Source organism: Acanthopagrus latus, chromosome 1 (genome assembly GCF_904848185.1).
Source record: "Acanthopagrus latus isolate v.2019 chromosome 1, fAcaLat1.1, whole genome shotgun sequence".
Classification (NCBI taxonomy): domain Eukaryota; kingdom Metazoa; phylum Chordata; class Actinopteri; order Spariformes; family Sparidae; genus Acanthopagrus; species Acanthopagrus latus.
In genome coordinates this window covers 28,992,373-29,009,097 of record NC_051039.1, presented here as the reverse complement: position 1 = coordinate 29,009,097, position 16,725 = coordinate 28,992,373, and the positions used below count along the sequence as shown (strand labels likewise).

Below are 16,725 nucleotides of genomic sequence, written 5' to 3'. Positions count from 1 at the left end.
TCCATGTCTCTCTCTCACAGTCGTCTCCATGGACGGCTCGTGCCGCGGTCCTCTTCCTTACTACTTCCCAGAGCACATTTCAACATGACATGAGAAGAAGAAGAAGCGGACTCCGGCTCCTCCAGCGAGAAGCTCAGCGGTTTTACCCAACAGCCCTCGCAGCATCCTAGCGGTACCAATTTCCAACTTTTCTTTTTTCTTTCTTTCTTTTTTTTTCTTTCTTTCTTTTTTTTTTTTTTTACATTCCCCCTGCTCCCCTGGATCACCTCACCACCACCCCCGTACTTCTTCATCCGTTCCCGGGACACAAGTCAATTTCCTTGGGATTTAAAGGAGGGTTTTTTTTTTTTTTTTTGAATTATTATTATTATTTCGTACTTCGGGGATCCGCATGGATGTGGCAGCGGGAGAGGGGATGTCTCTGCCGGGTGTCCGACTCTGGAATCGGCCGGCTCAAGTGATACCGACCCCGAGGAAGGTCAGGGCGAGACGGAAAAGACGAAAGGAGTTGGTTTTGATCCAGATATGCCTGTTCGGCGGCTTGCTCCTGGTCGTGAAGGGGCTTTCCTACTTAACGGAACATTCAGGTGAGGGTTTTGGCTGTGTGCTCGGCAGCACCGGTGCTTCGGTACTCCTCATGCCTCCATCTGCTCCATCTCTCCGTGCTGGCCGGGTCCGTGTGTGAGGACAGGCTCGCGGCTGAACGCTAACAGTGCTGGCTGCTGTAACGTTACCGCGAGGCTGCTCCCTGTCATCACCCGTCCCGCTCCGTGTGACTGAAGGGGCTCACACTGTGACACACACACACACACACACACACACACACACACACACACTCGTATAGAAATGAACTGCACGCTTCACTACGGAGTGTCACTTAGTGTATTTGTTACAGGACTGAAAGTTTGGCTCTGTTCCCACATGTTCCTGTTGCCGTGTGTGTGGGAACATTAGCATAGCCCGTCATAAACGAGCGTTGCGTAGCATTTACAAGGATGTCATGACTTTATCAACAGCCCTCCGTTTAGTTATTCGGTTAAGAGACATCACAACCAGACTCTTACATCTGCTGAACCTTTAACCTCGGTGTGACCTGGACAGTGACCGCCAGGGTGTTCCTTCTGTCCCAGAGGACCCACAGGACGCTGGGAGCTTTATCTCAGGGCTCATGGATGCAGAGGCACCTGTGGGTGTAGGTGATGTAGCTGCTGAGTGGTGAAAATCGAAAATCAGGGCAACAAGCCCCAGGGTACAGGCCTACACCTCCCTGTGGATGACTGCAAGTGGTTACACAGTGTCTCTTTCACACTCCCTAACTTTACTTACTGTACGTGCTGCTCTGCCATGTTTGTTCATTGATCAGTATTGCAGATGCATCCAAATGACATCAGATGGAATCCTGATGAGGAAGAAGGGCATCGCTTCCCAGCAGCAAACATCTGTACCGCTCGTGTCACCGCCTGCATGTTCCTCTCTTTCTCTTTGTATCTATCTTTGACTTAGCCCCCCCAACACTTCACTTGATTACTGAGTCAGCGTCAGCTAAAGTGAGATGCATTTATCACTTTCTCATGGACAGAAGGCCTGCATGAATATTCATGCTCTCATGACTTGTGCATCATCAGTGGGACAAACTTTTTTTTTTTCTCTCTCTCTCTCTCTCTCTCTCTCCATCTTTTCCTCCCCTCTGCATGTCCTGGTTACATGGAAGTGCTAACAGTGCTGCTCTCCGCATGTGCTTCGAAATTATAGGCGAACAAGAGGCGACACCAGGACGTTTAATGCACTTCCCTTGTCCCCATTGTGTTCTCCTCAGCTCTTAATCAGTTTGCCGGAATATCAATTAAGGTTGATTATTTATGATGTGCTTAATGAAGTTCTGCTTAATTGGGCTTGATGTCGTGGAGCTGGAAGCGGAGCACTCAACGCCTCCTCACTGTGGCACATTAAACATTCCCACACTCCTCCTCTCCTCTCAGTGTGCAAGATAGCGAAAGATAGAAGGAAGGAGGGAGCAGTACAGCGCTGGCACGCAAACCTCACTGCTGCTGCTGAAGCTGCTGCTGAAGCTGCTGTGGCCGCTGTGTGTGGTGTAGTGAAGGTGAGGCCAGGTGAGAAGTTCAGCCATGCCCTGAGGACTACTGAATAACTGGGCTTTTTAATTCGATCTGAATCCCTCTCTTTGGCGAGACTTGTGCTTGGCAGGATGGGGGCAGGGGGCTCCTGCTGGGCTCTCTGAAGTATGAAATGAATTCATTGGTGTTGCTGCCTTCTTGAAGAATGTGCAGATGTAGAAGCCCCACATTGTGCGCTGCGCTGTTAACCCCCCTAACCTGGAATCATGGAATTCCCCTTGTACTATCAATTGGAGGAGGGGGGGGGCAACAGATACATCTGTGGTGCCCTCCTTCAGCTGCTCGCTACCACACTGTTAGTTTTATAGACCAAGTACAAGTACTTACATTTAGTACTCACCGATACCAAGAACTGATACGAGTACTTCACAGAACCATTACAGTTCTAAGACTGCCGTTGAAAACACTTTCTGCAGCTCCCGCACCACCATCTTCTTGGCCTCTGCAGCAGTGCTGATGTTTGAGAACACTGCACTACCTCGGATCGAGTACAGTTGCACTGCAGAAGAGTGTTTTTTTTCCCGTGTCAGTGAATTGTCTCTTGACAACTGCAGCTAATGTTCCCTTCACTGTTTTGATGCCGTCCTTGTCTGTTACTTTGGACAAAAGTCTCTGAAGAATGGTCCCCACAGGCATCACATCAGATGCCAAAACATCAGAGGAGCTCACTTTTCGAGTTAGCTCCTCAAATGGAGCCACAATAGATGGTCTCCACTGGTGAGCGGTGAGATTGTTGTGGAGCTCATATTCAGACTCAAATACTCCCAGAGCCCACTTCTGCTTGATGAGAGACTGTAGCATGAAGTACATACTATTCCAGTGGGTCTGCACGTCTGGATGGAGTCTCTTACTGGCTGGTTGAACTGTACCTGAATGTCTTCCAGGCAGGAGTAGGCTAAGGCAGAATGTTTAAAATGTTTAAACTATTTTACGTCTGGCTGCCACTGCATCAGCTGCACCTCTATGAGCCAAAAGACCTTCGTTAACAGCCAGCTCAGTGGGTGTGAGCGACGCACAGCAGGCTAGGGAGTCCAGTACCACTCATGGCCTTCAGGGGAGAGAGTGAGAGAGAGTGTGATCATATTTTGGTGTTGTCCCGGAGCACAACTTGAACAGAACTTTTCAGACTGTTCCGCCTGAAGCACATTACCAAACGCACCTGCTGTAGTATGGCTAGTGGGAAGTAGCTGCTTTGCATTTACATTTACATTTAGGGCACATAGCAGACGCTTCTCTCCAAAGCAAACTACAATAAGTACATTTGTCAACAGAAGGAAACCATGACATAAAGTAAGACTAAAAAAAATAGAAAGAATGTTCAAGCCCTCGTCTAAGCACAGTAGTTGCTATTTATCAAGGGTACTTTCTGTACGTAAGTGCTATCATTTAAGTGCTATGGGTAAGAACATACGTGTCATGCTATGCAGGGTCAAGGTAAAGTCTGAGCAAGTGAGTCCCGAGTCTTTTGTGGGGGATGGTGAGAGACACTACTGTCCTGATATTGGTCGGGAGTATGTCCACCACTGAGGTGCCAGAACAGAGAAGAGTTGTGACTTCGCTGAGCGACCTTTGTTTGCTCTTAGTGATGGTGGTACCAGCCCACTGATGTAGTGGAGCGAAGTGATGGGGTGTGTGGTTTGACCAGGTTTTAAAGGTAGACAGGTGCAGTTTCCGTTGACAGCCTTGAAGGCCAGTACCATCATCTGGAATCAGATGCAGGTCGCAACTGGAAGCCAGTGGAGGTCACGAAGGATGGGGGTCACATGGGAGAATTTAGGTAGATAAAAAACGAGTCACGATGCAGCATTCTGGATTCTGGATGTTGCAACGGTTTAGTCACAGAGATTGGGAATCCAGCCAAGAGTGAGTTGCAGTTGTCCAGGTGGGAGATGACCAGCGCTCGGACTGGATGACCAGCTCGGATCTCAGGATCAGACACAGCCAGGATGTTGGGGATTCAGGATAGTCTGTTGTCGAGGATTGCGCCCAGGTTCCTTGCTGTCGATGAAGGCGTTACCGTCTTTGACAGTGACTGACAGGTCCATGCGAGCACAGTATTTTCCTGGGAAAGCTTGTAGAACGACACTCTGCAGAGTAAAATCCTCATCAATCCACTGTGCAGACAGACAGTAGGCTGACCCTGTTAGTCCAGAAATCAGCAGTGCAGCTGAAGGCTGAAATGTCCTGCAACAGGCTGCTGACGTGTCAAAGTCATGAACTCACTCATACATACCAGCCACCTAAATATAAGTGTTTTTTTCATCAAGAGCCATGCATTATTGCCTGAGCAATCCTACACCCATTATTTTATAGAAATCCATCCAGTGTTTTTTGTGTAATCCTGCCAACAAACCAACCAACAAAAATAACAGATGGAAACATGACCTTCTTAGCAGAGGTCTGCTCCAAACAATCTGCTACACAAATAAAAGTCACTTTGCATTATGGCTAGATATCAAACTTCATTGGTCAGTAACTTGTTGCTAAATTAAATAGCAAAATTCATTATTAGATTCATACTCTTCTTTAAAGAAATGTGCAGAGTTTGCGACTAGTTAGCAATGAGTCGCTATCAACAGACATACATTTTTAACAGACCAGTTTTAGGTCATTTTCTACCCCAAAAAATACCAAACATTTCCTAGTTTCAGCTTTTTTTTTTTTTTTACTCTTCTACAGCCTTGATTCCAAAACAGTTGGTATGCTATGTAAAACAAAGATAAAACAGAATGTGATAAATTGCTAATCCGTTATATATTGTATCTAATTGTATCTATCTACACTATAAAATACAATACAATATAAAACAGTACAAGGAAAATGTCTTCAATGTTTTAGCTCATCACCTTCATTGATTATTGTAAATATATTCTTATTCAGACGTTGATGGTAGTAACATGTGTCAGACAAGTTGGGACAGGGGCAACAAAAGACTGTGAAAGTTGTGGAATGCTCCAAAAACACCTGTTTCACGTTTCAAGGATGCCCATTTCATACCCATTCAACCCAGCCTTTTGAGGCTCAGTCATTAACAAGCAACGCTCGAGCAAGGTTCCCCACTTTGCCAAACACATGATTACATAAAGGATATTACACCATGGCATCAGGAACACCTCATAAATACTGCTCTTTTACACATGATTTAATTCTGTTTTTATTCATGTCATCATGTGTTAATGTTTTTGGAAACACGGTTATATAATGGTAGACTGAGTATCTTTGGATTGTGGGCATCACCCTGAGGAGTGAATTTTTCACTTTGTGCTTAGATTTTATACCCTAAACAATTAAATATGAAACTGCTGCTGTGATACTGGTTTACAAATGATCAGAATGCCTCATGAAATGATACAAAAGTGGCAAGCTAGCGTCATGCTCCTTTGTCAACGGTTAGCTCACACTCAATATGCTCAATCAGCATTTCATGTTGCCCTCTTTTCCCTGGCTGAGGATCGGTCAAATCTGGTCCATCTTAAACACATGAGAATGATGTTGTTGGATCGGGCGACTTTATGTCATGACATGTAGAAGATTGCGGTTATCACAAAGGTGCGATTAACAACAATCTTGATCAGGCAGTTTCTGATAGTTACGTCATCAAACATCTGATATAATGTCTTAATTTTGTCATAGCTTGGCTGTTTTATTTATGCGTGTTCATACTACGAAAGTCATTGATAAAATCAGCCATCACACAATAGTATCAGACTCAAGTGTATGACAGGGCCCCATCTAGATGCCATCATTGCTGCACTGAGACGTCCTTGAACCTGTTTTGAAAGTACACTCTTCACTGTGCCAAACATGTTCCAGGTTTCGATGTCTCCAGCCACAGCAGCAGGGACCAGGAGAGATGGGGAGGGAGGAGGCTACTGCAGGAAATGGACAACGGCAGCCTGGAGGAAATGGAGAGTGAAGGATCTAAGAACTGCACTGCTCCAGGTAAGACAGAGACGAGATGAAAGAAAGAGGACATCCATGAGTTCTTTCCCTCCCTCTCTACATCCAGAACAGTGAGGGAGATGAGAAAATAAAAAAAGTGAAACAAATGATCACCCCACATGTTCTGTCTCCCCCCCACCTTTTTCACTGCCTGATGTGGGGTAACCCAGATTGTGAGGTCAGGTGATTTCCCATGAGCTCGGGCTATAGCAGGCGGTGACATTCTGGCTGTCTCAGCGGTTTTCACTGTGGTTCTCTGTCACGTGTTTCTCGGATCCTGCAGGTTCAGTCCTCACTCTCTCCCTGCTTTCCAGCTCCAACTTTATCTTCATCACTCCCATTCCCTTCCTCTGCGTTTCCCTCGTGTTTTCCCCCCATTGTGGTTAGATCTCAGGGATAAAAAAAAAAAGTCGCCTGTTTCCATGGCGACCTTTTATCTTATCATCAACCAGCGACTTATGTTTGAAGTGCTCAAGGATGGCATGTGAGGATGCTCAAGTCTTCTTGTTTGTAGAGTTCAAAATCACGCAGTCCAAATAAATGAGATGAAATCAGGCATCTGTAGGTGACGTTCAAATTATGAAATATTTTCACGACATATTAAACCACGTCTCCATGTGCTACTCGAGCCTGTTTCTCATTGGAGCAGTCCTAATGCATGCGTGGACGCTCACCATCACCCATATCTGTTGCTATTTTTAGACGTAGATGGGAAGAAATTTGCTCCTGTTGTAATTCATGTGATGACTTTGCTGCATCTCTGTCACTCTGACATCGTTTTTACCTTGAGCCCGAGACACTTTACCTCCCCTCAGAGGGAGGGGCGGCTCTCTCGTGATCTCATTAAGCAAAATGGTCGTCATCAATCTCCCTTCTCACTCTCCCAAGGTCACTGCAGTCATCTATAAAGGAAGCTGAGGTCAAAGTTCAACTCGTTCTCTTATCCTGCTTATTATACAGCGGCTGCTCTTTCCTCCTCTCGTGCTAAAATTAGTGCACGTACCCCGGTGGCGTCAGCCCCTGTCACCCTCTTGAGGACTTTTTTGCTAAAAAAAAAATCTTGGCCTGCTCTGGTGATGTTTTTCTCCTGTCCCTGTCTCAAGACATGAAAAACATACCTCCAAAACCCACCCTGGGGAGATGGGGAGTCATTCTTCTGTTGACCTTTGAGAGACCTTTGGGACAATCCTCTTGTTTTCAAAAGATGTTAGATGTGTGAAGTAAAGGTTGTCGGAGCAGTATGTATGGGCATGTGCATTTTGTTTTTTTACCCAAGAGATGCAACTGTTTGTTTTTTTTCATCATCAAAAAAAATGTTTGTTCTGTAAATGAAAGAATCCTAAATAACTGATGAAGTGTTTAAGTAAAAGCCTTCCGTGGTTTGTGTCTGTCCGTTGTGAAGACTAAGGGCTCCAGGTGGCGCAATGTGCAGCGCATTCAGGGAAAACAGAATTGAACTGTGTGTGTGACCTTTCGATCTGTAGAAGAACACAGAACATAAATTAACATGAAATTGTGAGACACAAAGTGGCAGGGGGTCAAGCAGCCAAGGACCACTTCCCTGTCCTTTACCGAAGACAAGTGCTACTGTTGATATGTGCTGGTGCACCTGGCTCTTACAGGGAATGTGAGACAACACTCAAATTGGTTTAATTAATGTTCCGCCCAACACACACCCATGACTAATTCAGATTCTAAAAACCCCATGGTGTTGTGCGCTGCACTTTGCGCCCAGATTACCCGCCGTTTAACTAGCAAAATGGACCGTTTAAACAGAGGCCTATAAGTTTGAAAACGAGCTCTGACCTCCATAAACTGCTTCTTGTCTCTGTGTGAGAGGTGGGGCTTAAAGGGATATTCCGGTGTAAGTTTAATCCATGGTCTAACACACCATGACACAGAGTAAGCCCCCCCCCCCAAGAAATCAAGTTAGCAGACCGCTTATTTATATCATTTCATCAACCTCAGAAAAGACCGCATGATAACAATACACTGCAGTCTATGCCTCCAACCAAGAAACCACCATCAAAAAGCCACAAAACTTCAGCAACAGTACAAATACGGTCCCAGCACATAGTTCAAGGCATCAAAACTCCACTAGCTTAGCCGGAGTGCTATTGTGAAGTGAGCACAGCTCACTACTGTCCTGCCGCAGCTTCCTCTTCTGGGGAAGTCCCGATGCGACGATTATCAAGTGCGGTTAGAAATGCTCAATTCCGTTCTTTTTCCTGTCCGCTCGCAATAATAACTGTTATAAACAGGGAGGTAAGACACATATGAACTTTGAGTGCATTTCCATGGAGTAATAATCATACATTTTCATCCTTGAGCTGTGGAACTCTACTGCATTTGGCAATCATTGTGTCAGGACCTCTCCACAACCGGAAGCTATTGCAGGAGTTGGAGGAGAGTTGTGTTGTCAATAGAAATCTGGCTTAGCTAGCGGAGTTTTTATGCCCTGAACTATATGCCTACTTGTACTGTTGCTGAAGTTTGGTGCTGTTCTGAGCATTATTTGTGACTTTTTGACGGCGGTCTCTTGCTGGAGGCTTATACTGCAGTGTACTGTTATCATGTGGTCATTTCTGAGGAAAATTAGCGGTCTGCTAACTTGATCTCTCGAGGGGGGGGTCTTACTTGGTGTCATGGTGTGTTAAACCATGGATCAAACTTACACCGGAATATCCCTTTAAAGCTACCTTAGCCACTCCGAGTGCAGCAACCTCCAAGTTGCATTGTGGGCAATGTAGGTGCCAGGCTTCAACAAGTAGGAGGAACGCGTTTTATACAGAGGACAGTATCTGTGGTTCCTCTGCATCAATCATTTTTAAACTGTCATTGTAGTCATTGAGTCACTGAATGTGGTCTGTGGGTTTAATCACTATGGGGAACAACAACAACAACAACAACAGCCTCTGAGAGAGTGACCTACAAGGTTAAAATGGCAAGTTGCCAATGGCATGAACATAAACAGGCTAGCAGCTGTAACCGTTTCTTTTGCTGGGATTTAACCATGTTAATGCCAGGGTTTGCCACCCACATGCAAAAATAAATTCTCCGCAACAATATTTTGCAGGGATGTTGCTGCATCCTGGGTTTACTGCTGCTCAAGACAATTGTGATGGGTTTTAAGTACAAACAAGCCAAAGGAATGTTTTCCCCAACACCCAAAGGAGAATTAGTGCGGCCAGACCTTTCTCCAGCTTTGACGCAGCAGTGTGGAAATGCATGGTCTGTAAAAAGTATTTACCGCTTTCTAGACAAAAAAATGTACACAAACCATGGGCTGTTGGGGCTCACTGTTGTCCCAAATAGTGGCCAACCTTTACGTGGAAGAAGTCGTGAGCAGAACCTTGATTACCTTCACAGGAACCGCTCCTAGCCACTGGTTCAGATATGTGGACGATGCCTGGGTCAAAATCAGAACAAGGGAAGTGGAAACCTTCAGATAACATATAAATGTTGTGGACAATAACAATTTTATGCGGGAAGATGTCAGAGTCTGCCCTTCTTGGACTGCTCTGTGCACAATAGAGGCCTCAACGCTGAGGTGTAGAGAAAACCTAAGCGCAAAGATCAATACTTGCTGTTCAGCCGCCACCACCCACTGGAACACAAGCTGGGGGTCTTCAGAACCCTAAACCATCGGACTGAGGCCGTGCCCACAAAGACAGAGGGGAAGGAGAAGGAAAAGAAGCACATCAGGTGTGCATTTAAATCCTGTGGCTACACAAACTTGATCTTTGTCATAACCACTAAAAGATCCAGAGCAGTCAGAGAGGAGGAGACGGTTAAAAGCGACAACATTGTCGTTCCTTATGTCGCAGGAAAATCTGAAAAACTCAGGAGGATCTTCAATCATGTAACATTATATCCCGGTTCACTTTAAACCCACCAACACACCGAGGCAGAAACTTGTCCATCCTAAGGACAAAGTACCCAGGCATAAACAGAGTAATGTTGTTTATGCTGTTCCATGCAGCCAGGACTGCACAGATCTGTACATGAGGGAGAAAAAACAGCCTCCCCATAAATGAATGGCACAACACAGGAAGGCCAACTCCTCAGGTCAAGACTCTCAAGACTCTGGTGTCCACTTAGATCTGAAGGACAAACATCATTTCTTTGAGGAGAACAATGTAACGTCTTGGCTAGAATCAACTGTCAACTGGAACGATCATACTTGAACGGAGGAGGTACGACACTACTTGACACCCACCCACAATGCAGTGCTCAGTTCTGTCCTCAGGCAGCGCAACAACCAGTCACACCTGGGCTCAGAGTTTACAGGTGTCCTTAACAACACTGTAAGGACACTTTCACACAGAGTTTAAAGGCCTGCAACTCCCCTCCAGTTAGTTAGAACAAGGGATGTCTGGAGCCAATCTGCAGGCTTGGGATCGGGGCAGTTGTGAGAATTGTTTTACTGACTGGGATTGGCAATTTTGAATGTGGACCCAGACCCAATTTTTTTTTTTTTTACGTCAGAGCACAATTTTTGGCAGAACACAGACACACACATAATGTTACTCTGGCAAACCTGTGGATAAAATGTCTGCAGTGTGGAAATATCTTAAATTAGAAAGCGACCGCAGTCCAACTGGGATGTGTAACATCTGCAATACGACCGTTTCCCCGAGGGCGTAACAAAAGAGCTGCATTTAATGCTACTCACTGGATATGGCAAATAAAAAAACAAACGCTCAAAGGGACACAACGAGTTCACTCAAGCAACACAGGAAAAGACACAGTAGCAACAAACACTCGCGGGTTCTTTGAAAAGGAGAGAGAAATGTCCTCGAGACAGCGACATGGCCAAAAATATTACAGCGAAGGTAACTGAATTCATCACTCTGGATAACCAGCTCATCGCTGTGGTAGGGGATCAGGGTTTTCTTCGTCATCTGGAGTTTTTGAATCGTTGGAATGCCCCACCATCTCGGCATAACATTGGATTGACTCCACTTTCAAGTTACAAGGTGCCGGTATGCGCACTAATTTCATGGGTCTCATACAGCAGAGCATGTAAAACAGGCAGTCGAGGAGATACTGAGCGTGTGTGAAATAGACAAGCAACGTGTCCACGTCATTTTATATGACAACGTAAGGAATATGTAAAAAGCAGTGGGTGGTATGGAGGTACCAAGCGTGGGCTGCATCTCACACACACTTCAGCTGGCTGTACACAAGGGTCTGCTGTCACAGACTCTCCTGCTAACACAAGGAAGGTGGTAGGCCAATGGTGCAATAGCATATGCAGAATAAGAAAGAGCCATATGAAAGTATTTACTTTGTTTCAACAAAATGAAAAAAAAAACTATTAAGGTACAGCTTGAATGCTTTTTTCTTAATGCAGCTCTATTATCTAGGAAAATATTAGTTATGGATAAGTATTGGATCAGGACTCTGTGTCAGTAGATACTAAATATTAAAGGATTTGGATTCTTATCAGGGTAAAAAAACCTGATTGGGACATCCCCAGTTAGAACTGAAGAAGCTTCCTGGAAACTGAAACAGGTCCAGTTGCTGTTGTTCTGATCACACAGCACTTTAGCTTGCGCAAGTATTTGTTGGTGTGTGTCTTTCCAAAGCTTGCCAGTCACAGAGCAGAACATAAGCCTGGCTGATGAGGAAATATCCCAATACGGGCTCTGTGTTCTGGAAGGATGCAGCACGGCGGAGGCATTCGCTGATTGCTGCCTGAAATTAGAGTGCCTGCTGATCAAGAGCTTGAAAGACTGAAGGTGAGAGACAGTCAGAAACACAGACAGGAAGAAAGACAGGGCCTCGTTACACCCCCCCAGCTACACATGAAACAAGCCATCATACCAATCATTACCTCGCTCTCCCTGATTTTAATTTGAGGACCCCACTGCTTCAATTAATTCCTGACACTTGTCTCGTCCTCCCACCCCGTCTCCATTTCTCTGTCATTTTTCAGTCAGAGGAAAAAGAGGTGAAGCATTTCTGTAACATGAGTGTGTGTGTGTGTGTGTGTGTGTGCGTATTATATATGTATAAGTAATCTTATACCAAAAAAGCCCTCTCTGTCCTGCCCTTGACCTTCCTTTTATCATGGAAAAGAAGAGCAGCCCAGATCTTGTGTACAAGGCCACACTGAGCTTTGATGCACAAAGTTTATGATGGAAAATAAGAAAAATCCATTAGTTCTGAAGATGTCTGAGCACTGGGGAGATTTGTCATACCTTAGTTTTTGTCTGCAGTAAGCTGATGAAATGTACTTTTTTTTTTAACACACGGCTGTACACACAAACAGTCTTTCTACCTCCTCCATTAGCTCCACACAAGCACACACACACACACACACACACACAAACACCCACACAGATACATCTTTTTCTCTCTGCCCTTCTCTCCAACACATTTGCAAACACAGGTGGTTAATGTGACCCCCTGAGCAGCTCTGTGTACAGTAGTGTAGGCTTTGTGATTAGACAGGTAGCGGTGTGGGTACCCCGTACATGCGAGGGCTCTCTCCAGGGGTCTTTCCCCGGAGGCTCTCCTCCTCTGCTATTAAACATCCTCGCCTCTCCGCTCAGCTCAGCTCAGCTCAGCACAGCTCCGACACAACACTCCATTTTAGGAAAGGAGGCTGCTATGACATAATCAGGGCTTCCCTGTGAGAAATGTGGTGTGTGTGTGTGCGGTGCATGCATGTGGCTGCATGTTGAAGCGTAAACCTCGTCAAGAATAGTATTGATTAATGCGAGGATGCTGGCCCCGGTTTCTGCTGCGAGTAGGTGTGTGTGTGTGTGTGTGTGGTGGTGCGTCACCCCGTGTGAGTACTTGTGTTTCTGTTCACGCCTGCCTCGCTTCACGTGGACGGCCTGCTGGCTCCTCCCCCTGTGCCAGACCCAAGTAAGTAGGCATCACCGTAATGCAGCTGATGAATTAATCAAATCAGAAAAGGAAAATGATCACTCCCTAATACTCTGACTATGGACCTCCACTAATCAAATGCAAAATTGGCTTGGGGGGCTCCCACAATGATTTCCTCTGAGAAATTAATTCCTCCACATTACAATATTAACTGTGAGTGGGCTGCCGCTGCCTTCCCAACACAACAACAATAACTGTATTAACAGTTGCATATGGTGGCAAAGTTCTTTCATAACTGCCTAACGTGCAGATTGGCAAAGTCATCTTGTTGTGTTATTGCAGGAGCCAGAGCTCCGTGCTCAGGGGAATAAGACCAATCCATCATAGCAATTAGCTCAGCGAGGCCAGGAGTCCCTTCTACACCAGCTCCTGCTGATTCTCTGCCTCTGATTTCCCCCTCACCTCCTCGTACTTTTCTGTAGGTAGAACATTCAGCCAACGCTACTTTTTGTTTGTCTCGCTGCTGCTGCCCTTTTATTTCCTTGCTCATTGATTGTCATGTTTCTTCTGCGCCTCCTCTTCTATCTCCACCTGCACACAGAGGAAATTCTTCCCGGTTCCCCTGCTGAATTATAGAGGTCAGGATGTTTGCCTGCCACAAAAGTGGCTCAGCGCACCTTTAAAGATTCATCCTGCGGGTGTGACTGTGAGTGATATTGAGGCTGTTTCCTGAGGGCCACGGACAGCCTCCTTTGCTGCAGCTTTCCACAAAGACTTCGAGAGGACATAAACGGTCCCACACGGTATTTTTCTGAACAGCTTCTTAAGTATACAGTCAAACTCCTTTTTAGGGTACAGGCTCCTCGGCGTATCTCACTTGTTACCATTTAAATTGGATTTCGGATTATTGCTGGAAATGAGCCCTGTGGCAAACACTAAGCTTATGATACATGTTATTCTCAGCAAAGTCACAGATGAACACTACTCGTGAATTTCGGAGCCTGAATTAGAAGTGCAAAGCTAATGTTAGGCCAGAAACAGACTACACTGTGGTCACACGATTTAAAAGTCACCACACAATTACTCCACACGTTTTCTGTTAATTGAATTGATTAATTGAAAATTAAAATTCAGTCATTACCTAGTCAACCTCAAACTGATGGGAAGACTGGAGCTTCATAATAAAGCAGCATTGCAGCATTCTCCTAAACAGCTGCAGAAGAAGGGGACCTGTTTTAAAGCAAGTCCCCGTCTACTATAGTTTAAGGAAATGCTGTAACACTGCTTTGCTGTTAAACTCCAGTTGGGACTTCATCCAGCTTCCCATCATCTTGAGGGTGACTTGACTAGATAATGAAATTTCATTTTTATGGTAACTTATTACTGGACTATGCAGAACATGTTTTCTGATTTTCCCTCCAGTGATCTCAGGCTGCTCTACCTCAACTGATGATGATTTACGGAGTTCCTTATAGAATGGGGCACATGTCGAAACCCATGAAGTTGTTGGGAAACACGAACTGGATGAGGCACATGCTGTGTGTAACTTCTGCCTCGCAGCAGTTACTAACCACGTTAGCCATTCTCACCTGAAGCTAGCGTCTGCAGCCTGAATAAGGATGTGCTGTCACCTTTGCCATCCAGCTGTGAGAGAGGTGTGTGCAGCCGTGTTTGTGATACTTGTCACATTCAATAAGCCTTATAGCCATGTGAAAGGGATATTTTTGTCGATGTTACATGCTTCCCTTGTGCTAGCCAGCATGTGCAACTGTGGCTGATGCTTTGCCTTCTGACTTTCCAGGTGAAAGCGGTCTGGCTGATTATGGATAACCAATGAGAGAGGGTAGGGCACCAGGCTCTGTCCCTCTTTAGCTCTCTGCATTCCACCTTCTGACCAGAGACCCAGTCAGTCAGCCTGGAGCCTGGAGGCTGGCTGTGGTGTTATGTTCTGTTTTATGTTTATCTGGTGGGTGCGGTAGTTCTGTTAGGGCAGTGGTTTGATCCACAGCTCTGCAACTGGACTTTGTGTTGTTTGTGTTAGACTTCTTCAGGTGTGCCTCCACATGTAATGCGCTGCAGACGGATTCATGTTTTGTGTCTGTTCTTTTCTTGTTTGTGTAGCCTACGGAGGTGGGTCATATGGATACTGGTGCTCGAAAACATGCAGTTCCTATAGTGTACACCATTGTAGTCTGATTATTGAAAAGGGAATGTATTTGATGTATTTGCAATTATATAAAAAACTGGTGATGCCATTAAGATGCATCGAGATGCATTCAGAATCGCTGGCAGCTGAATCGTAATCGGATCGTAAGGCCTGTGAAGATTCACACCTCTAGTTCCTGAGTGAGCAGAAAGCTTCACTTGTTGCCAGAGTAACAGGTTACCAATGACAACTGTAGCTGCCAGTTAGTGCACTCGCCATGCAGCTAGCTGAGAGTGACTGAGCAAGAGACATGAGTGTAATCTCAGGCTGCAGACAAACGCCAGGTTAGACTTGTTGCTGTTGTACTAATATTAGCTGGCTTGATAAGGCTTGTGTTGCTGCGCTTCCTTGATTTTTGGCTGCTTTAAATCTTAAGGTGAGTCAGCCCTTGTCTGCAGAGGTTTAGCTTGTAGCATGTATTAGCCAGATGTTTGCCTCTGGTTCATGTAACGTTAGCTTAGCATGCTGTTACATTTCAGAGTTGCGTGCAAGATTTGTGCTGCGCTGCGAAAAAAAAGGTCTGAGCATGCATGTTTACATCAACAATGTTTTTATTGTGATGCCACCAAGTTTTGTTAGTGGTTGTCACATACATTACATCTGATAATATTGTTACAGTAGAAATACAGAATTTGTCCGTATGACAGTGTAGTTATGCCACATTTTACAAAATGCCCATTTACCATAATGCTGCTTTAAATGCCCCCGCTGGCCTGGATTGACTTCTTGTCATGGAAATGCCGAGCTGATGAAAAACACATGTCCTTGGCTGTAACAGAAGGGGATGTCCCAGTCAGATTCATTTGAATTCATCAAAGGTTTACGTCTGCCTGCCATGCTCAGATTTATGGAAAATAATTGATAAATTGTGATCCTACATATTTGAAGGGCATTTTTATCTAAAAAATAAAAATAACAGGACATAAACATTTCTTTAAAATGATTTCCACTAGAAACATTTGGTTGGCCAAATTGAACCTTTATAGCAGATCGACTTTGGTCTGTTTGCCCCACTGTGGGCAGCACTGAGGTAGAGAGATTTGTCACAGTCTATTTGTTGCATTGGTTTAAACAGTATGGGGACTTTTTTGTCTGGCTACTGTTGGCTTTAGAAGTTTTTCATGCCTTTCCAGTCTCCTCCTCTTCCACTTTCTTTTCGGGTCATTCTCACATGAAGCGGATGTTGCAGGTTCACCTCTAGAAATGAAGTGATTGCATGGTTTGTTCTCTGTAGCCTCGTACATGGATCTCTGAACTGAAGTCACAGGGCTGGTGTTGAGTTGTGCACTCTGCACATGGTCCATCACATTACAGCTTAAGAACTCAACTGTCTTTGCAGCACGATTTTCAAGATACTCTGGAATATGTCAGGGTTAACCTTGGGTCTTGTTTCTGTCCCTTGTTAATGTCCTTCTGGCTTGATTGCTCTTGCTCTCAGACAACAAGGAGGAACTGAAGAATACTCTGACCAGTTCCTAAAGACGGAGTCTACAGTTCTCATGTGAACTCATTCCAATCTCTTTTGTAGGTTTAAGCTTCCTTACACAGAAAACGCAGCAATTTTTTCTACTTGCATCATTCAACTGCCGGACCATTTACGTG

General features: G+C 45.1%; 1 protein-coding gene across 3 annotated transcripts in view; it reads left to right on the top strand.

Annotated features, from left to right (window-relative positions):
• Positions 1-16,725, top strand: part of LOC119019562 (sodium/potassium/calcium exchanger 3-like) — a 59,951-nt gene continuing 43,226 nt past the window's right edge. The window contains exons 1-2 of one of the 3 annotated variants that reach the window (XM_037098302.1): positions 1-587; positions 5,949-6,077. In XM_037098302.1, the coding sequence (XP_036954197.1) occupies positions 392-587; positions 5,949-6,077 (325 nt within the window). In that variant the 5' untranslated portion in view covers positions 1-391. Of the gene's footprint in view, positions 588-5,948; positions 6,078-15,341; positions 15,408-16,725 lie in introns of those variants that run through there. The other 2 variants (XM_037098308.1, XM_037098311.1) reach the window with 2 other exon arrangements.